This window comes from Rhamphochromis longiceps, linkage group LG1 (genome assembly GCF_057381845.1).
Source record: "Rhamphochromis longiceps isolate RC_006_pf linkage group LG1, R_longiceps_female_GT1.1, whole genome shotgun sequence".
Classification (NCBI taxonomy): Eukaryota; Metazoa; Chordata; class Actinopteri; order Cichliformes; family Cichlidae; genus Rhamphochromis; species Rhamphochromis longiceps.
This window is the reverse complement of record NC_140557.1, coordinates 7,100,074-7,121,343: the sequence shown is the minus strand read 5'-3', so window position 1 is coordinate 7,121,343 and position 21,270 is coordinate 7,100,074. Positions and strand designations below refer to the sequence as shown.

Genomic DNA, 21,270 nt, shown 5'->3' with positions numbered 1-21,270 from the left:
GTAGGTTCAGCGTTTATATGATCATAACACACAGTTTTCTGTGGCTCTTCAAAAATGAGTAAAAATGCTCAAAAACCCTGGCAGTGAATGAGTTAAGATAAAATGAGGCCTGATTATTCAAGACTTTGTATGCGATCAAATAAAAAGTTTAAAAAGGTTGTATTCACCATGATGTCATCAGTTGATTAACAAAGTTTTGAGCCTATGAGCTGTTGCTCATAGGCTCAAAACCCCAAGCTGTTGAAAATAGAGATGGGAATTTTGACTGAGAAACAAAGGACACTGGATGCTCACACAGCAATGACGTGTCAGTTAGGCCCACTCTAAAGCATACCCTACCTTACTTTCTGTTTTACCCTACAAGAGACAATAATTTACATAATGAATGCCATGCTGTACTAAAGGTGAGTCCATAAATGCTTTGCTTTCCTTTTTACAATCAACACTGCAGGGAGTGCAGAATTATTAGGCAAATGAGTATTTTGTCCACATCATCCTCTTCATGCATGTTGTCTTACTCCAAGCTGGCTCGAAAGCCTACTACCAATTAAGCATATTAGGTGATGTGCATCTCTGTAATGAGAAGGGGTGTGGTCTAATGACATCAACACCCTATATCAGGTGTGCATAATTATTAGGCAACGTCCTTTCCTTTGGCAAAATGGGTCAAAAGAAGGACTTGACAGGCTCAGAAAAGTCAAAAATAGTGAGATAGCTTGCAGAGGGATGCAGCAGTCTCAAAATTGCAAAGCTTCTGAAGCGTGATCATCGAACAATCAAGCGTTTCATTCAAGATAGCCAACAGGGTCACAAGAAGCGTGTGGAAAAACCAAGGAGCAAAATAACTGCCCATGAACTGAGAAAAGTCAAGCGTGCAGCTGCCAAGATGCCACTTGCCACCAGTTTGGCCATATTTCAGAGCTGCAACATCACTGGAGTGCCCAAAAGCACAAAGTATGCAGAGAGCTCCAGTCCGACTCAGACGCCAGCAAGGTGGAGTACTGGTTTGGGCTGGTATCATCAAAGATGAGCTTGTGGGGCCTTTTCGGGTTGAGGATGGAGTCAAGCTCAACTCCCAGTCCTACTGCCAGTTTCTGGAAGACACCTTCTTCAAGCAGTGGTACAGGAAGAAGTCTGCATCCTTCAAGAAAAACATGATTTTCATGCAGGACAATGCTCCATCACACGCGTCCAAGTACTCCACAGCGTGGCTGGCAAGAAAGGGTATAAAAGAAGAAAAACTAATGACATGGCCACCTTGTTCACCTGATCTGAACCCCATTGAGAACCTGTGGTCCATCATCAAATGTGAGATTTACAAGGAGGGAAAACAGTACACCTCTCTGAACAGTGTCTGGGAGGCTGTGGTTGCTGCTGCACGCAATGTTGATGGTGAACAGATCAAAACACTGACAGAATCCATGGATGGCAGGCTTTTGAGTGTCCTTGCAAAGAAAGGTGGCTATATTGGTCGCTGATTTGTTTTTGAACGTCAGAAACGTATATTTGTGAATGTGGAGATGTTATATTGGTGTCACTGGTAAAAATAAATAATTGAAATGGGGATATATTTGTTTTTTGTTAAGTTGCCTAATAATTATGCACAGTAATAGTCACCTGCACACACAGATATCCCCCTAAAATAGCTAAAACTAAAAACAAACTAAAAACTACTTCCAAAAACATTCAGCTTTGATATTAATGAGTTTTTTGGGTTCATTGAGAACATGGTTGTTGTTCAATAATAAAATTATTCCCTAATTCTGCACTCCCTGTACAGGTGAAGTATCACTGAACTAAATCCCTATTAGCCCTGGACCTGGTGCTTTATAGTTCTGAGTAACGAAAGAAAGAAATACGGTTTTGGAAAAACATCTGAAATTATGTCTCAGAAGGTCAGATTTAGAAATCAAATATTTAATTATAAATCATATTTTTAAAAAGCATGACTGAAAATAGAGATTTTGTACACACTAGTTATACAAAAATACAATTTATTTTGAGTTGCAATTTCTTTACACAAACATCTAAACTCTGAACCAGGCAAAAGTCAAACCACAAATGTAAGATATTAGATATTGTAGACTCCAGTCACAGAGTTCCTGTCCCATCTTGGCTTCTCTCACCAGCCACACATTCAGCAAAACATCAACAAAACAAAGCATAAACATCGAGTGCAACAATGCTTCATAACGACAGAACATAAATAACAAATTGAAAGTACATTACAACAGGTTCCACACACACCGCAAAATAAGCTCACAACTGACAATGACACTTTCATGGGAAATGATGGAATTCTGGGAAATCCTGGGAATCCTTTTAACAGGAGTGGAAGTTTAGTAATGGGCAAAAGACTAATGATTATCCCAGGATTTTTTATGCTTCCCAGGGCTTTCCTCTATTCAGGAAAATACCATTTCCTTCATCATCAGGTGTAATGCTGACAAAGTTGTAAAGTGTCTGAATTAAGCCACTCTTTACATCACATCACTCATATCTTTACAGCAGCAAATATATGGTTTGTAAAATGACAATAGAGTCAACAACTACATGGACTGTAGCCATCTGCAGAGTGGGAAGTTTACAACAGTACTGGAGAAGATTGTCAGTCAAATCCCTTCTGGATAGGTTACAGAGAACAAATTGGAAAAAGTCTTCAGCATCTTCTGCTGATGTTGCCTTAACAAAGGCACTTAACCAGAGAGTGTCTCAGACAGCCATGAGACTGTGTTTAAGAGTGAAGCTGGGCAGGGCTGAGAAACAACGGCAGAATTTGATGAGACAAGAGCTTTGTATTTAATGCAGCAAAAGCATCTGGAGCGTATTAAATATTGCACTTTGAAAGAGGGAGATGCAACAAGGAGATTAAATATTAGAGTTACGAGGAGTGATTGTGCATAAAGCCCTCTCATTAGGAGACATAAAAGGAAAGAAAGGTTGGCACTGCAAGGTAAGAGCAGGAGTGGATTTGGTGGAGGAGTGTCACGGGAAAGTTTTGTGTTACTCTGCATCACTTCCCCTGCAGGTTGCTGAGCTCAATGTCATCCTTGCGGCGCTTTTGTTGGGTGAAGAGGGAGCTGAACGGGTAGAGCTTGGCTTTGGCCGGATAGCGCTGACCAGCAATGTCCACCTCGTAGTCCCCGCGGTTGATGAAGTCAGGAGTGATGGCTGTAGGGAGCCCCTCAGGGCCAAGGGGTGGAGACACAAAGCCCAGGCAAACATGGCGCTCCAGGGTGTAGCTGTAGGCGCTGCTGGTGGTTGTCCCCGCTAGTTGATCATTACGATAGACGGGCTCACCCCACCACGGCCACAAGTCGAGCTCGGTGTCATGGTCCTCCAGAACCAGCATGACAAACCGTCGTGTCACACCGTCCTGACGCTGCTGAAGCAATGCCTCACGGCCGATGAAATCTGTGTCCTGATGGAGAGAAAAAGGCAGGGGGTGTGAAGAAGATGACGATAAATAGAGGAAATTAGGCCCTAAGAACCTTCACTAAGTTAGTGAAGATCAACTTGAGTAAACAACACAATGGCCCTGCTATGTGCAGCTCTGCTGGAGTAGCATAAGACCACCTTTTTTTTAACAACACCATAAAACTTAAAACAGTCTGTGAAACCAGCGTTAAACTGTAGATGCCTTTAATCAGCACCGCGCTGACACTGCTCTAAGCAGCAGACAGCTCACCTGATGTTCCACCCTTTCAAAATGAGACAGACAGTAAACTTTACACCTGCTACTTTAAAGTGCCACCTGTTGTGCCTGCGGGTGCAGCCCGGTGACAAATTCCCTGCTGCATCATGACAAAGACTGCACCAAGATGTTGAGTGCTTTAATTATTCTACTCTTCATCTCTCATCTTTCAACCATTTTAAAGCAAAAGAGGGAAAGTTTGAAACTTAATAAGTAGAGTCAAATAAAGCATCTTATGCATTTCTATCATATTGGCAAAGTAAAAATGTAGCTGACTAACTGATCAGTCTATTAGGATGAGGCAGTTCGATGTACAAAGAAAAACAGTCTCCAATATGGGTAGGATCAGATATTATATGTTTAAAACTGTCAACAGACCTTGTCAAACTTGACCCTGAACTCTCGTCCACACTCCAGCGGGGTCGTGAAGGCGTCGAGGTCTTGACCCCAGAAGGCGAAGAATTTCTCTATGCGTAGACTTCGCAATGCGTAGTACCCTGCGTTACGGATCCCGTACTTCTGACCCACTGACATCACCTCGTTGTACACGTGCAGTGCGTACTGTGGAGAGCAGAGGAACGGGTGTCTTATACTCTATATGGCATTTCCGGTACACTGAAATGTGAGAGTGTTTTTTGTTTTTTTAAACACCATCATACATGCCAGGTTCTCAGTAATCAGACAGAATAAGCCATGCAAAAATCATATCACTTTTAACCATTAACAATAAAAACACAACAACACATGTGTGACACTGAATTATCACAATTTTAAGTCCTAGAGTCCTGGTGACTCTTTCCTACATTTGCTACAAGAAACTGGATATTTTCTAGGATTTTCCTCTGGAAGTTTGTCTTGTGAAGATACTTGTATTTTATAACAACAGAGTCAAGGCAGCTAAGGACACTTTGATTCTCTTGGGACTTTAATTGGACATAATTTGACAGTATAATTGTGTAATAAATGTTTTATCCATCCTTACACCATTTTCTGCTTTTAAATGATCGTTGTAGTATAAAAAAAATAAAAAAAACCCTCCTCTTTCAGCCATTCCTGAACTTCACACTGCAATCATCCATTTTGAAATTTGAAAATCTTCTCTGGTCCACCAAAACCTTCAACCACAACTCTGATCCTCATAAAAGGACAAGTTAAACCCTTGATTGTTTGTGTTTTTCACTCATTCATCCTTATCTTCTCACAGTCTAAGGTTGATTCCTTATTAATACACTTTTACTTCTACCACCTAATAAAGCTTTTTTTCAGTTCTTTCCCAGTAATGATGTATTACAAGAAAAAGATCAGAATCAAAAGATATTGTCAGAAATTTTTGAATAATGTTTCATTTTTTTAATCCTATGGCTATGCTTAACTCATTCACTGCCATTGACGTCTATAGATGTCAATTGAAAAACTTACGTTGACTGCCATTGACGTCTATAGACGTCAATTACGTTTTTCAATGGGAGGGGCTAGAATACAACCTCGGGCAGCTTGTCAGTGAATTTTATTTTTTCATATATTTGTAAATAAATTGTTTTGATAAAACATAACCTTTCTCAGTGTTATTTCTGTTTTATAGAAGTGAAAAACTATTTTATATGTTAGAGGTGTCACAAAGCAAGAAATATTAGTGTCAAAGGCACTTTTCTGCTTGAAATGTATTTTTCACAAAAAGCTCGTTTTCTCCCTTTTTTTTGGTCAAAACAGGCATTTTTGGTGGAACCCACCTCTCTTCTACAGCTGATTACTAAAGAATGGAAAATGGTAGAAACAAGCTTTTTTTTTTTTTGGATGAAAGAAGAGAGTCTGTTCTTCATTTTGGTAGGTTCAGCGTTTATATGATCATAACACACAGTTTTCTGTGGCTCTTCAAAAATGAGTAAAAATGCTCAAAAACCCTGGCAGTGGGGAGTTACCTGATTTGAAAATGGCTGGCAGTGAATGAGTTAATTAATTTCCTGTGAAAGTAAAAAACAAAACAAGAAGTGTTGTTTTTTTGTAAATGACTTGTTGTCACCCACACTTTGGAAAACAACAATAGAAAAACAATACTTATTTCCATCTTTGGCATTTCAAGATAAAACCCAAGTTATAGAAAAACTAAATGTTGAAGAATAACGGGGAGTTGTGTGATTAACTGTAAAAAAAAAAAAAAATTATATATATATAAAAAATAACAACTCATGTAACATACTCATGGGTTGTTGTCACTTTATCAACCATCCTGTGACGAGGTATCTATTAAATATCTGTGTGTGTGTAGGACTGCACCTCAATGGGGATGTAGAGCATGAAACCTGGTTCCCCAGTGTGAGTCATGCTCATGACTCTGATCCCGTTGGCATAGCCCACACTCATCTCCTGTAAACACACATGCACATAAACATGGTCAGTTTACTCCTCTTGGCAGGGTGAAGAGACAGACTGATGAAACAGTCATTTAAAAAAAACAAGCCATCAGCTTTGCTGTATCTAGCTTTCCCTACCTTACAGAACATGGAGGGGAAATGGTCAGGTGTCATGGAAACATATGACAGTTCAGCAAGAACATCCATAGCTCGAGGTCCAATCAGATTTAAAGCTGAGAAGAATAAGAGTTATAAACACTTAACAGACTTTCTGGTTAACAAAGCCCACATCTGATGTTATATTACACATGCAAAAACAGAATCTGGTACAACTGTTGCTCACATTTTACACAATTAAGATGACTGCATTAAAAATACACAAGATCTACTTTCAGACATGTAATTAATGCCATCCCTCCACAGACTTCATCCCTCTGGTGTCTGATTTTTAAGGTTATTTAAATAACTGGGTTGCAAGTCGACAGTGGATTGTTTTGACTTTTTGCATTGTTTCTCCTTTTAAATGTTATATGAGCACTAGATGGCGATATCAGAGCAGAAACCCCAGTTGCTGCATGCGTACCAGTGTACTTCCAGCTGACATCCTCTAGGTGGAGGTGTGGGTCATTAGGCATGTGCTTCTTTATCCAGGACCAACAGTGGACCTGCTGGTCCGTTGGAGAGATGATGAAGAAGCTGGACAGCAAATGAGAAAGTAAGCAATTTTTAAAAAATCTGTCATGTACTAGTATCTACAGTGCCACTGCACAGATGTTTCAAACCTGTTCTTGCTGAGGCGGACCACACTGCAGTCGTTCTCATAGCCACCTCTCTCATTCAGCATGCCGGTGTGGACAATGTGTCCAACGGGAACATCCAGGTCATTGGCACAGAGATGTTGCAGCAGTTCCAAGGCTTGGTCACCTGTTGACTGAGCCATCAGGACAGAGCAAAGGATTTAACCTGAATACTTTTAAAGCTACAGTGGGGCAAAAAAGTATTTAGTCAGCCACCGATTGTGCAAGTTCCCCCACCTAAAATGATGACAGAGGTCAGTAATTTGCACCAGAGGTACACTTCAACTGTGAGAGACAGAATGTGGAAAAAAAATCCATGAATCCACATGGTAGGATTTGTAAAGAATTTATTCGTAAATCAGGGTGGAAAATAAGTATTTGGTCAATAACAAAAATACAACTCAATACTTTGTAACATAACCTTTGTTGGCAATAACAGAGGTCAAACGTTTACTATAGGTCTTTACCAGGTTTGCACACACAGTAGCTGGTATTTTGGCCCATTCCTCCATGCAGATCTTCTCGAGAGCAGTGATGTTTTGGGGCTGTCGCCGAGCAACACGGACTTTCAACTCCCGCCACAGATTTTCTATGGGGTTGAGGTCTGGAGACTGGCTAGGCCACTCCAGGACTTTCAAATGCTTCTTACGGAGCCACTCCTTTGTTGCCCGGGCGGTGTGTTTTGGATCATTGTCATGTTGGAAGACCCAGCCTCGTTTCATCTTCAAAGTTCTCACTGATGGAAGGAGGTTTTGGCTCAAAATCTCACGATACATGGCCCCATTCATTCTGTCCTTAACACGGATCAGTCGTCCTGTCCCCTTGGCAGAAAAACAGCCCCATAGCATGATGTTTCCACCCCCATGCTTCACAGTAGGTATGGTGTTCTTGGGATGCAACTCAGTATTCTTCTTCCTCCAAACACGACGAGTTGAGTTTATACCAAAAAGTTCTACTTTGGTTTCATCTGACCACATGACATTCTCCCAATCCTCTGCTGTATCATCCATGTGCTCTCTGGCAAACTTCAGACGGGCCTGGACATGCACTGGCTTCAGCAGCGGAACACGTCTGGCACTGCGGGATTTGATTCCCTGCCGTTGTAGTGTGTTACTGATGTTGACCTTTGTTACTTTGGTCCCAGCTCTCTGCAGGTCATTCACCAGGTCCCCCCGTGTGGTTCTGGGATCTTTGCTCACCGTTCTCATGATCATTTTGACCCCACGGGATGAGATCTTGCGTGGAGCCCCAGATCGAGGGAGATTATCAGTGGTCTTGTATGTCTTCCATTTTCTGATGATTGCTCCCACAGTTGATTTTTTTCACACCAAGCTGCTTGCCTATTGTAGATTCACTCTTCCCAGTCTGGTGCAGGTCTACAATACTTTTCCTGGTGTCCTTCGAAAGCTCTTTGGTCTTGGCCATGGCGGAGTTTGAAGTCTGACTGTTTGAGGCTGTGGACAGGTGTCTTTTATACAGATGATGAGTTCAAACAGGTGCCATTCATACAGGTAACGAGTGGGGGACAGAAAAGCTTCTTACAGAAGACGTTACAGGTCTGTGAGAGCCAGAGATTTTCCTTGTTTGAGGTGACCAAATACTTATTTTCCACCCTGATTTACGAATAAATTCTTTACAAATCCTACCATGTGAATTCATGGATTTTTTTTTCACATTCTGTCTCTCACAGTTGAAGTGTACCTCTGGTGCAAATTACTGACCTCTGTCATCATTTTAAGTGGGGGAACTTGCACAATCGGTGGCTGACTAAATACTTTTTTGCCCCACTGTAAATGCATTAATTAAAATTGCCTGCATAATTTAAAGAGAAAATAAACCCCCAACAACAACAAAAAATTTTTCGAGTAGCTAGTACAAACATACATACATAACACTGATAAATATCATATGCTAGCTGGGTATGACCACATAGACAACAGTAGGTAGCACAGCAGCAGTTTTTCCCCTCTCTGCAACCCAGTTCTAATTCTAAGTTTTCCAAAGTGGTTCATGACTCACAGTGAGTTCGAATTTGGTGAAGGAGGACATGTCGATGACACAGACGGCCTCTTTGCAGCATTTCACTTCTGCTCCAACTATGTCAAACCAGTCTGGCTTATAAAAAGTCTTACTCTGGTCCAGGGACAGCAGATCTACAGAGAGAAACAGTCCAATTCAACCAAGTAATTTAATTCATTAGACAAAACTGCCTTAAAATCCGTCAAAATCATTTGCAGTCCAAGACTTTGACTAAAGTATTTTTGTACCACTGCTTCTCACTGAGACAAACCTTTTCCTGGAGGAACAAAGTACTTGGGCCTTTCAAAGCCATGTTTCTCCATCCACCGAGCCCCCTGAGTGTCCAGGCGGTCGTACAGAGGACTGGTCCTCAGCTGGCGTCCGGTCTGGAAGTCCCACCGGGGAACCTTCAGCTCATACAGCAGGGCTGAACATTGACACACAAATATTAGAAGGAGAGATAGCAGAGCAAGAATTAGAATATACTGCACATTATAATAAATATCCAACACCTATAGGATTTATAATAATTTAGCTAAAGCAACAGCAGAAATTAATTATTTAAACAGTACACCAAGGTTCAGATGACTATACAGCCTTTGTCTACTTAAAAGCATGAACCAAACACCCAACAAGGCTCACTACTCACGCATGACTTCCATCACTCTGTGTCTCAGGAAGGTTCGGCTGCTCTGCAGGTTGCCAAAGCGTTTGATGTCCAGTGGCCAGACATTGGCGGTGGGGTAGCCATAGGTCATCCACTCTGCCAGGTACCTGGATACCAAACCACACAACAGGCCATTTATCCCTTCTTGTAATGCAAAAAAGGCACGTCCACAACACAGTCTTGATCGCTGCAACTGATAAACCATGGCTGAATTATTTCAGGTGACCCAGTATTGATCACGTGCTTACGTCTAGTCTTAACAGATACAATATATATTTGTTCTTACTTTCCAGCCCCTCCAGCAAAGGCCAGGCCTGAGGAGTTCATCCCTGCCAGCACATAGTACCCAGACACACCTGGGGTCTCACCCATCAGACAGCGCATATCAGGTGTGAAGGACTCCGGACAGTTGACCAGCTGATGGATCTCAGCTGACTCGAGACTGGGCATTCTCCTCAGCAGGGCACTGAGCATCGGCTCTGAAGGCGGAAAACAAAAAGTGCTCTAAAATGTAGCAAATGCAGATGATAATTTAATACAGTTCACTCTAATTAACTTAAACAACCAACCACACCATAACCAAGAAATATTAGTGCTGCTTCTTGTTCTTTTGCTCACCTCTATTGTTGTACAATTACTGAAAAACCCTGAACCACCTCTCACCATAAATCATCTAAAAGTCTAAAGGTTCCAGCTGCAACCTTAACCCATGTTGTTCCATCAACAGTCCAACATGTTATTCCAAAATAAATGCTGAAAATGAAAATTTAAAAAAAAAAAAAAAATCTAAACCTAAAGACATCCAGGTTAGTATCACATAAGAAAAAAGAAGGCAGCAAATCTTCATATATTCGAGAATCCATAACCAAGGTGTTTTTGCCCATTAAGATGACATATTTTTAAAAATTTAATAATGGATTAACAAAATAATCAAATGAATTGCAGTTCTAACAATATCTATTACAATACATTAATATAATATACATTCATAAAATACAGTACATTCTAACATTATATATTGTGATGGATTCTTTCAACAACCTTTTCAACCCCTACACTTATAAGATAAAATAAATGGAAAAATAACGGCTTCAGAGCGGTCGATCACAGACTGGTTTGGTGATGTGTGCTGCTATAATAAACTCTTGTTTTTATGGCAGCCTGGTATGAGAAATCTCACATTACTGGTTTAAGGCCAAGGCAAACAGTCAGGTGTATTTTTACATGTGTACAGAGAGGTGGGTCAAAATCATTTAAGGTAGCCTTAAACAGAGGTGGATAAAAATAGATATGCCCAGTCTTGCTTGCTTCCTCAGTCTTCTGTAGCTGTTAAATGAAACCAATGAAGGTCTGACTTTGTGTTGTTATTTGAGAGGCAAACCTCATATATAATTTTCAACATTTTAAGACGCAGTCTACAACTGTGGCTATTTTACAGCTAAGAAAAACTAAACACACCTTGCCTTTGTGCTACATTAATGACAGGAGAGTTGATCAAGTGTTCTTCCTATTCAGTTACTCCAGCCATTAACATTATACAATTCAGTGCTGCGGGCAAGACTATTTCAGCTGTCACTGGGCAAGCAGCAGAGTATTGTAAAGTGCCCGACTAGTATTGTAAGGTTAAAGTCCTGCAATATTAGACAGAAAACACCAACAATCTAGTAACTCAATTTGCGCAAGTATTCAGTAAAGATTGGTAGGAAAACGTCCAATTGACAGGCTGAGACCCCCAGCAGAGCCAGGCTCATAGTGGGTCAGCAATCTACATGAAAGTGGTAGATACAGCTGTTACTAGAACCTGACATTCAACATAGGTCGATAAACCATGTTCCTAAAGCTGGGGTTATTTATTTGGAACAATTTTTAATGAATAAAAATACAACATTAATACTTTTTTTTTTTTTTTTTTACCAAAGTGATCCCAGTCCTCCTGCATGTTCTGGATCTCCAGCTGGTTGCGACCCTCAGTGAAGATGGGTTTGGGGTTTTTCTCAAAGCCTCCTGACAGAAGGCCTCCCTGCCACGGCCGTGCATATATCCTGCCATCCATATCAATCACCACTAGCAAAGAGACACATAGTTAGAAACATCTCCTGGCTGGACTTGTTTTTAGCCTTTCAGCAGGCATTACCATATTGCATATTGCTAAGCACATTATTTGGCTAAGTAAAAAGGTACAGCCTGTGCCCTAGTTTTTTCTTTTTACTATGGGACTAAAAAAAAGGACTAGACATAATTGTCGATCTGATATAAATTGCAATTCGTTAATTAATTTGCCAAAAAACAGGAAAAAAAATCATGAAGTGAATGTTCTTTAATACAGACACGATTTCAGCTGGCTACACAAATTGGACTTTAAAATTCAATAGTGTCTACTGCAAAGGTTACTTCCTAGCTTTTTAATATGTGAGACCTGGTGTCTTGGGTGGAAGTGGCTCCTGGAGAGGTTTGGTGAGGAGGTAGAAGTGTTCACATCCATGGAGGGGAACTGACACCTTCGTCTCACTAGCCTGGCCCAGCTCATAAGCCCACTGGAGCAGAAACAGTCAGAGCAACCAAATACAATCAGAACAATGTGTAGAAACAAGATACTTATAGTCACCATAGGAAACAACTGCTTCAACTAGTTTCAGAGGGAAAAAAGATTATGAAATAGAATTAAATTATTATTATTATTATTATTATTATGATGAAGGAGAAGGAAAAAATTGCTGCCTGTCCTGCTTACATATTTTTGACCAAGCATGACACTGAATTTCCACAGAAACAAAAGTAATTCCAAAATGTTTACAGAGGGGGTTTTTTTGTCACAGATTCCATTTCTCATAGTTTCAGTCTTATTAATGCATCTCCCATAGAGCAATCTACCTGTCCAGCACAGCTGACAAAATATTCACATTTAATGGAACCACGGTCAGTCTCTACAGCTGTTACACATCCCTTCTCTACCAGAACCTGCTGAACACTGGTTCGCTCCATGATCTGAACCCCTGAAGGAGAAGAAAGAGGAAACAAAGGACAAAAGAGGAGGTTACAATTATAGGGTGGGCCAGCAACAGCAGAATACACGATTTATGGTCTACCAAACCAAACTGCAAGTTTGTGTTACCTTGTCCAGCTGAAGCCACAGCAAGGGCATGGTTAACATCTGGTGGAGACACGACAGCATCTTCAGGAAGGTGGAGTGCGCCTACCAGGTCATGAATGTTAACAAGGGGGTGGAGTTTGGCCACCTCTTTAGGTTTAATAATATTACAATTGATCCCCATTACCCTGTGAATGAAGTGAAAGGGTCAAAAGTCATTTATGTTTTTAAATCAGTGAAAGGGGACAATCAGCTGACACTATTATTATTTTAAACAAAAACTTTTGAGTCCCCAAAAGCTTGTCCTCACAAAGCCACTAGAGCTTTACAGCTTAATCCACATAGCTGTGGTCTAAAAACTAACTACAGGACTTACTTCAGCCTTGATGCGAGGCGCTTAAGAGAAATGAAGCGATCCTGATTTTGAGCCAGACACAAAGACCCTGTCTTCACATAACCTGCAACACATACCACACACCACATATGACTCAGTCTATAATTAGTATTCTAGCTTTGCAGCTTGTTTATTGCTGGTGCACATCAAATGATATCTCGGACTTCAACAAATCTGAAATGTTTCTAAATGCATTGAGACAGAAGGCAGTATGTCACAATTTGCTCCCTTGTCTGTTTTATGCTTTAGAAGCTATAATCTGGGAAGATACAAATGCAAACTGTTCTATAATCTAAATTAATAATTAACATTTTAAAAAATATGTGGTGATGTGCATGTGGGAACTGTTAACTATCAGCACCAATAGTAAAATGGTGAAAAAGCAAACCCTTCTAAGAATAAAATAGTTTTAAAAAATTAAAAAAGTTAAATATGACAAAAGCCAAATTCTGTAAATCATCCCACCTGTTTTAACCCCCGTCTCCTCCTCCAGCTGCTGGTAAAGACTACTGGAGTAGTTGGCCATTTGACACTCGATGGAAATGGGCTTGGCCACGCTGACAATACCAGCACATAGTCTTGTTGTTCCTGCACCAAGTCTGGTTAGGATAATAATGGCCAAGAAAGTATTAACACAACAATATCAAATCTAACATTTCTTTCCACTATCACCTCCTAATGTTAAAGCTATCCCTACTCTCATATAATATCAGTGGTCTGAGTCAATAACATAAAGAACATCTCTCTCTTCGTGCTAATTTTAAGACAACAAACACAATGGCTTATCTGTAATTTGTTGAGCTGAAACACTCACCTGCCCTGCTCAAGTAGTACAATATCAGTCCAGCCCAGTCTAGCCAGGTGGTAGGCCACTGATGTTCCCACAATACCTCCTCCACAGATGACAACCCGGGCCTGCCTGGGCAATGGAAGCAGCTGGGAGTCTCCACTGACAGTCAAACACCGAGGGGAAGTCCAGAGACCCCTGCCTACCAATCTATACCCCGTCTGGTGAAGCAGCCGCAGCCGGGGGAGCATAACAGGGGACAGAGCCCTGGAGCTCCGCACACAGCTGGACATAGCTGTGCTTTCTGCAATAAGAGACACGGGATCTAAAGTTACTCTATAAACTTAAATAGAGGACAGTACCACAGTGAATACAGCAACAATGACCCTAACTTTACAAATATCATGATATAATTTTAGTAACATATGATCCGTTTTCTACAGTTTGCAGGGTGTGATATAGACCTCTTGTATTATTTTAAGTTGCTGTATTTTTTTAATCTGAAATAATTTGATATTTGCTGTAGATAGGGTTGTGTCAATGTCACAGTTTCATTTTAATTTGGCTAGGTAGATACTAATAAAATTATTACTACACCACAATCTATACATCTCTGACAGTACTGCTGACCTTTTCTGCTAACAGCATGGATTAGTTTGCGTTCTAAAGTTGCTATGTCAGGGCCTTTGAAAGTGTCTACTATAAACCAGATTAAATTGTCAACACTGGAAGTCGCTAGTTTCCATAAGGTTACAAAGATGCACTGCTGTTCCTAAACTTAAGTTGCTACATTTAGCTTAACCAGACATAATCGAAAGTAAATACAACATTAAACACTTTGAATAGGGCCTGGGAAATCAGCAAGGTGAACTTACAACAGTCCTTCAAATGTCTTGCTTGTATTATAAAGACTGCTGTTAGCCTTGAAGCACTGCTTTAGCTTTACTTGTATTCTTAGCAGCACAGCTAGCTTTAGCTAACAGCATGTCGGTATCTTTGTGATTTTTTGTGATATTTAGATTAGTGGTAGATACCTAGCAGACGTGTAGATGACCAAAGTCACGCACAAAGTTCCTAACATTTGGGGGGTATGTGTTGGTACTACTAAAGTTAGCACTACTGATAATATTAGTCACATAGCACAGCTTAGGCTATCGAAAAGCTAGCCAATGTTTATTATTTTTGCTAACACGACGGCTAAACCAGGCAGAAAATCTTCTCTAATCATAACACTTATTTTTCACAACTACATTAAACTTACCGATTTAGTTAAGTCCAGTGATTATGATATTTCAACAGAAGGATAGTCACTAAGGTGTAACTGAAAGCCAAATTCAGAGACTCCCGTTAGTTAAGTGGTACCTCTTCCGGTATAACCCTTCAAAATAAATTACGTCTGCGTCTTTTTAGAATGGCTTCAGTAGCGGTGGAGCGGTTATCAGCGAAAACATTGAACTCATCCAACTCAAATGCTTAGGGTATATCTAGAAAGTTGCAAACCTACTTATTATTAATCTAATTATTTTTTCTAAAAATTTATTTTTTTTCTATTTTTATTGTTTGTTTGTTTTTTTATTGTTTGTTTGTTTTGTTTTGTTTTTTTATCTCGAATTTACCTTTTCTTCCTGCCCCTTGTGCTGCTGTAACAAATTAATTTCCCCAATATGAGATTAATACTAAATTTCGCAGTGTGACTTTTAAAATATGTTAGGTTGCTGAATTGTTGCTGCAATGGACTACTTGCACTAGGGCATGTGACGTATTTCCGTTTCCAAATACTACCGCTTGGGCATTTCCGGTATGTTTGTTTATCTATCGGTTGCTATGCTAATGTCGCTTCAGAATGAGTATAAAAAGGAAAGTATTTAAAACAGAATATTTTCAAAAACAAGAGAAGAAATACTCCGAGCATTGCTGTGTCCCACTTTGTTCGGCTTCAGCCAAATTTAACGGCATACTAAGTTTTCATGGCTTTCCGACCCTTTCCGACTTGAGAAGACAATGGCTGGTAAACATACGACGGGATCATTTCACGATTACCTCTCACACCAGGGTCTGCTGCAGACACTTTGCCAGTGATCAACTCATAGAGCCAACAACCCTCGGTGGTCGAAGGCGGCTTATTAAAGGTGCTGTACCAACACTTTTTGAGTGGAATGGCTATAAAGTTGAACCACCGCGGCCTGGTGTTTGGGAGAGAACGGAGCGACGCCCAGAACTAGTTCCTCCTGACGATCAAGAAGACCACAGTCTTACAAGAGATCATGACTACTGCTCAGTCCCTGAGCCGTCTGCATTGGACATATCTGCATCAGCTGCAGAAGACCTGTCCAAAGACGTGGAGACTCTGAGGAAGGAAATACAGGAGTTACGTGTCCAGCGAGAATTTGGGTTACAGCGTTTTGCTGACTCCGACACTGACATCCGATTCTATACCAGGTACACCTAAGTTCTATCCAAGCTAACTGTTTAAAATATACCAAGGTCACCATCAGTTAAATTTAGAAAGTTTTTCCAGTCTTAATGAAAACAAAATAGATATTTACTTTTTCTCTGCTGACTGTATGTTTCATCTAGATGCTTTAGTATTTAAACGATATTCTAATGCTACAGATAAAATACAACACCAAATACTCTTAATCAAACTATTTTATACAGCATGTCATTAGCATATTTGTCACAGTTTACATTATTTTTATGTCAGTGTGTAATGTTAATTAATGATTGACACGATGTATGTCTCTCTCGTGAATAGATTTCCAAGCTATGATCATTTGATGGCATTTTGGTTTTTGATTGAGCCTTGTATCTATAAAATGATCCGGGTTTCAAGAGCCAAGTCAGCTGCCAATCGGAACGAAGAAGTGTTGACACCTGCACGCACATCAACGGTAGGTTATGGGTTTGTTGGTAGTTAGAACTAGAGGTGTAATGTTATTGTATTTATGTACAATAACATTACATTATGTACAATAGCGCTAGACTCAGTATCCTACATACATACACCTGTGTACTACAGCACCTCATTGTTTACCCCATGGTACAGTGTAGTATGCATAACCATTACAAAACATTTAGCCAAGAAAAGCATAATTTTACTAGTTCATAGCTTAAGGAGTAACATTTTCCCTTTTGTTTTCACCTTCCAGAGGCAGCTGCTACAGCCAATTGACGAGTTTTTTCTTTTCCTGGTTTTCCTGTCAGTTGGTTTGAAGGAGAGGGACCTGGCACACCGATTTACCATACACCAGTCCACAGTGAGCCGCATTATTGCAAAATGGACAAATTTTCTTGCCACTGTACTGGGGTCTCAATGCATTTGGCTTACACGTGAAGAAGTGCAAGCTTACCTCCCTGAGGAATTCAAAGATTTCTCAGACACCCAGATGATCCTTGACTGTACAGAGCTGAGGTGTCAGACACCATCCTCACCACTTCTCCAAAGTGAAATGTACTCTTTGTACAAATCCCACTGTACGATGAAAGCCCTGGTTGGCATAGCTCCACATGGTCCAGTGACATTCATCTCTAATCTGTATGCTGGTTCGGTTAGTGACAAGGAACTATTCAAACAATCAGGCATTGCTGAGAAGTTGACTGAAGACATGGCAGTGATGGTAGATAAGGGCTTCCTAATCACCGATTGTTGTAAATGCAAAGTGTACTGCCCACCTTTTCTATCTAAGCAGAAGCAGATGCCAGCATACCAGGTTAAGGAGACGCAGGCCATAGCCAGACTCAGGGTACATGTGGAGCGAGTCATTATGAGGATAAAACAGAACAAACTTTTTGATAGCATCATTACCATGTCACATGTTTACAATATCAACCAACTGTTTGCAGTAGCATGTATGCTGTCAAATTACCAGAACACAGCATTAGTTAAAAAAATGGGTTAAGTGAGACAAGATGGTTTTTTCCCAAGACACCGGTGCCAGTACAAGTAACTTATGGAAAATGACCTGCAGCTGAGGCCACTACAGTTGCATTTCTTCCTTCTCAGCTGACAATACTTGATTACAGAAATAGTACTTGAGTGCTGATAGTTGAGTTTCAGTTATTAATAATTCAAATTCATTGCAAATGTTGAATGTTAATAATACTGTTTAATTATACTACTATATTACTATTCAGATTCAACAAAATTGTTTATCAAAATTATAAAGTAAATCACTAAATCGTTTTAAAATCATCATACCATTTGTCATTTTCTTCATTCAGTTGTGTTATTGTCTAAATGTATATCAGTATGCTAGGCATGGAGTTTTAAATACTTACCATGTAAATAAGTTCTGCACAAATTCAATCTTTTAATGTGTGTTTTTAAAAAATGAAATTGATGCCATTGCTTAAATAACTGTTTATTGATTTCACATAAAAGTAACATGTAACAACAAAAGAATTCATGAAATATATTGCAAATAAAACCTCAGTTATTTTGTTCCAGCCAGCCTGAAGGATCTGTTTTTCTTTTTGCTGTTTTCACTGTTCATTTTTCCCCAAACACGGGTATCTTGGCATATATATGTGAAAAAATAAGTAGTCAGCCTTTTCTCTGATTGCATTGTGCACATCTGTATCCATGTATATTCTTTGCACTAGGTAGTCCTCTTGTGCCCACACAACAAAGTCACACCACTGCATCCCACTGATGAGCAGTTGTCCTTGCACTTGCCAATAATATGCGTGGCTCTTTTTTAGTTTAGGGGTACCACATTCCATTTGCACATATTTGCAGTCAAAGTTTTGCACATTGGGACATTTGCATTTGACGAGGCCAAACTGGGGGTATTCATTGGGGTCAAAAACAACACCATCAGGAGATGCAGCAAGCCAGGGGGCAATGGGGTGAATGACCAGACCACAGGGTGAGTAGTTAACATTCATTAGCCTACTATACTCTGCTGCTATTGCAAGCTCCATCTCAATTCCCCTCCTCATGTCTGCTGTCTGCCTTGTTCCCTTCAATATACGCTCTGCTAGTGACTGCAGAGCTCTGGCCTCTGACGTGACACACCTCCCGAAACCTAGAGGCAGTCACTCTGGGCCTGCAGAGCTGATGCCACTCAGACGAAGAGCTTTGCTCACGTGTAGCTTCCTCTATTTTGTGAGCCATTTCCAGAGTTACAGACAAGCTTTTCAGATGCAGAAGCTCTTCTTCTGAGCACACAAACACACAATCTGATGGCAAGATGTCATACCCCTCCAGAGGCAAGTGCGGTGTTGGTGGTGCATCACGGTGTAGTGTGATGTACCGGGTTGTCAAAACCAGCTGCTGATATGACAGAACACTGCCCTCCTGCACCAGCCCAAAGGCACTTTCCACAAGGGGCTTGTCAGGTCTCATGTTCATTGTGGTCACAAGTGGCCTGTCCTCAATATTAAATTTTGCATATGCCTCCGTTATTCTGAACAAGCAGGGATCTGGTAACGGACCCACCATGCCTCTGTAGAAGCCACTCCTAAAGAAAACATCAATGACAATAATGTAAGAAAGAAGGTTATTATACTGAACAACAACTAAACTAAAAAGGTGTAAAACAGTGGTGCATAAGTTAGAGACTGGGATGTATATGTACATGACTGAGTTAGCAGTCTTCAGAAAGTGTAATGTTGTATGTAAATTAACACCTATTCTGACACATGTATGTATGAACAAATAGCAACATACATTTGTAACACATGAAACCAAATTTTACAAATCTAATTACCGTACTCCAGTCTGGGCCACCCTATTTGGTACCGGCTTAGTGAAGATCATGGAGTTGATGGGTCCTGGCTTCACACCCTAACAGAAGACACATTTACTATGGATGGTGTTGCTGTTCATATGTAAACATGGACTAATTCAAAAACTTTAACCTCATTTAAATTACCACTGTCCGTGGCTTGTGCCATTGCTGTTCAGATTCCATGCAGCTATGCACAGGGGGGACAACTGGCACTCTGAGTTGTGAGTAGTGTGCTGTTTGGAAGAGCAATGCCACTGTGTGATTGCACATAACAGCGCCTGCCACACAGGAGCACTCGCTATGTGTCAGTACCACCGGCGATGAATCCAGAAGCTTAATCTAAGAAGAAAGAACGAAAATTAAAAATGTAACATCTTTATGGAAGAGCCGAACAGGAACATAGTTCAGTGTTATGGTTACTACAGGCTTACCCTCTTGAATGCTTAGTGTTTCTTTCTCTCCCTATTAAAACAACTTAGCCATCCTTGATAACTGTAATAACTTAGATTGTGTATATTTGCAGTATTAATTTGGTGTCAAATGTTTCTGATCACCCACACACGTTGAGTAAACTATCCGACTAGTCAAATTAGGAGTGATAAAGCAGGGAGACAAGGAAAACATTCAAGTTGATGGGCCTTTAGGAATGAACTTAACTAATGCTTAAATAAACTGAACCCCACTGAACGGGGATTAACAACTTTACACAGCTTCCTGCCTGTGTGGTGCCTCACTCTTCCTCATTGACTTGTAGCACAGGGCTCTCACACCGACCTCCCCTGACAACCTGTCTTTATTGGACACTGAATAAAGATACAAGTACCATTAGCATTATTTCTGTATTACTCATGTCAGCACGTCTTAAACATATATACTTTACACTTAGCAAGAGTAGCATTAGGTAGTTAACTACCTCCTTAGTTAGCCAACTACCTAACGCTATTATAACAGTGTCTAACAACAAAAGTGACATTAGTTAAGAAAACCTCAACTATAGTTTCGGACGACATAAAACACCGTTTAAGAAAACATGTAATATAGAGAATTGACATCAAATGAAGGACATAGCGGAGTAACGTAGTGTTTGCATTTGACGTTAGCTAGCGTTTCTTTGTCGGTTAATTTACGTTTTCTTACCTTCGTAGTTGTGTATATATGATGCAGCATATAACTTTAATCCTTTATCTAATTGCTGGCCGGGGTAGTCGTCAATCTGCAAATCCGATGAACATCAGTGATGTTCAATTTTGGGAGCTCTTGTAGGCAGCGAGTGTGGAACGTCGCCATGGTTTAACCACACCGGAAGCACTGGGGCAGGACTACATAGAACGCGGAAGTGATTGTGCAAGTTATTCTTCTCTTAAAAATATCAGCTAGGTTTGCACATCTGGAATATTTAAACATGTCTTTGGTTACATGGGGCCATGTACCTCATTATCGAAGTTTTTTTCTTTCTTTCAACTTCTCAAAGTCAGATTTATCAACACAACTGTCTATGCATACTTACAGTGTTAGGTATTCTGTACAGGGTTGGACACTCCTTTGCCTTGAAAACAACCTTAAATTATCTTATTATTGGTTTAATAAGGTGCTGGAAACATTCCTCAGAGATTTTGGTCCATTTTGACATGATGGCATCACGTAGTTGCTGTAGCTCTGTCAGCTGCACATTCTTGATCTAAATCTTCAGTTCCACCACATCCCAAAGGTGCTCTATTGCATTGAGATCTGAGACTGTGTG

At 40.3% G+C, this 21,270-nt stretch overlaps 3 protein-coding genes across 4 annotated transcripts; 1 reads left to right on the top strand and 2 right to left on the bottom strand.

Annotated features, from left to right (window-relative positions):
- Positions 1-1,849: 1,849 nt before the first annotated feature.
- Positions 1,850-15,189, bottom strand: pdpr (pyruvate dehydrogenase phosphatase regulatory subunit). The gene is made up of 18 exons (XM_085418585.1): positions 15,059-15,189; positions 13,825-14,101; positions 13,476-13,609; positions 12,993-13,074; positions 12,641-12,804; positions 12,400-12,521; positions 11,945-12,062; positions 11,443-11,592; positions 9,815-10,007; positions 9,511-9,635; positions 9,133-9,288; positions 8,862-8,995; positions 6,828-6,976; positions 6,629-6,741; positions 6,184-6,278; positions 5,969-6,058; positions 4,073-4,255; positions 1,850-3,421 (listed from the first exon to the last, which is right to left on the bottom strand). The coding sequence occupies exons 2-18, from the start codon at positions 14,088-14,090 to the stop codon at positions 3,014-3,016; spliced, it is 2,682 nt and encodes an 893-aa protein (XP_085274711.1). The 5' UTR covers positions 14,091-14,101; positions 15,059-15,189; the 3' UTR covers positions 1,850-3,013.
- A 378-nt stretch (positions 15,190-15,567) lies between these two features.
- Positions 15,568-17,713, top strand: LOC146678207 (uncharacterized). Its single transcript, XM_085418287.1, has 3 exons — positions 15,568-16,236; positions 16,553-16,688; positions 16,947-17,713. The coding sequence occupies exons 1-3, from the start codon at positions 15,641-15,643 to the stop codon at positions 17,694-17,696; spliced, it is 1,482 nt and encodes a 493-aa protein (XP_085274413.1). The 5' UTR covers positions 15,568-15,640; the 3' UTR covers positions 17,697-17,713.
- A 1,005-nt stretch (positions 17,714-18,718) lies between these two features.
- LOC146678206 (uncharacterized) lies at positions 18,719-20,978 on the bottom strand. 2 transcript variants are annotated; one of them, XM_085418460.1, is made up of 5 exons: positions 20,667-20,978; positions 20,236-20,332; positions 19,674-19,868; positions 19,509-19,585; positions 18,719-19,259 (listed from the first exon to the last, which is right to left on the bottom strand). In XM_085418460.1, the coding sequence occupies exons 3-5, from the start codon at positions 19,797-19,799 to the stop codon at positions 18,722-18,724; spliced, it is 741 nt and encodes a 246-aa protein (XP_085274586.1). In that variant the 5' UTR covers positions 19,800-19,868; positions 20,236-20,332; positions 20,667-20,978; the 3' UTR covers positions 18,719-18,721. The 2 variants fall into 2 exon arrangements, with proteins under 2 accessions (XP_085274586.1, XP_085274511.1); XM_085418385.1 differs by lacking the exon at positions 20,236-20,332 and having other exon boundaries at positions 20,667-20,976.
- Positions 20,979-21,270: the final 292 nt, after the last annotated feature.

Coding starts and splice junctions, on each gene's coding strand:
- pdpr (XM_085418585.1), bottom strand. CDS start 14,090: ATGTCCAGCTGTGTGCGGAGCTCCAGGGCTCTGTCCCCTGTTATGCTC. Junction 6,279..6,628: donor TGTCAGCTGGAAGTACACTG/GTACGCATGCAG, acceptor TATTCTTCTCAG/CTTTAAATCTGATTGGACCT. Junction 3,422..4,072: donor TCAGGGTCAAGTTTGACAAG/GTCTGTTGACAG, acceptor TCTCTCCATCAG/GACACAGATTTCATCGGCCG.
- LOC146678207 (XM_085418287.1), top strand. CDS start 15,641: ATGAGTATAAAAAGGAAAGTATTTAAAACAGAATATTTTCAAAAACAA. Junction 16,237..16,552: donor GACATCCGATTCTATACCAG/GTACACCTAAGT, acceptor TCTCGTGAATAG/ATTTCCAAGCTATGATCATT. Junction 16,689..16,946: donor CACCTGCACGCACATCAACG/GTAGGTTATGGG, acceptor TTCACCTTCCAG/AGGCAGCTGCTACAGCCAAT.
- LOC146678206 (XM_085418385.1), bottom strand. CDS start 20,696: ATGCTGCATCATATATACACAACTACGAAG. Junction 19,586..19,673: donor GGCACAAGCCACGGACAGTG/GTAATTTAAATG, acceptor GTCTTCTGTTAG/GGTGTGAAGCCAGGACCCAT. Junction 19,260..19,508: donor GTGGCCCAGACTGGAGTACG/GTAATTAGATTT, acceptor TGTTTTCTTTAG/GAGTGGCTTCTACAGAGGCA.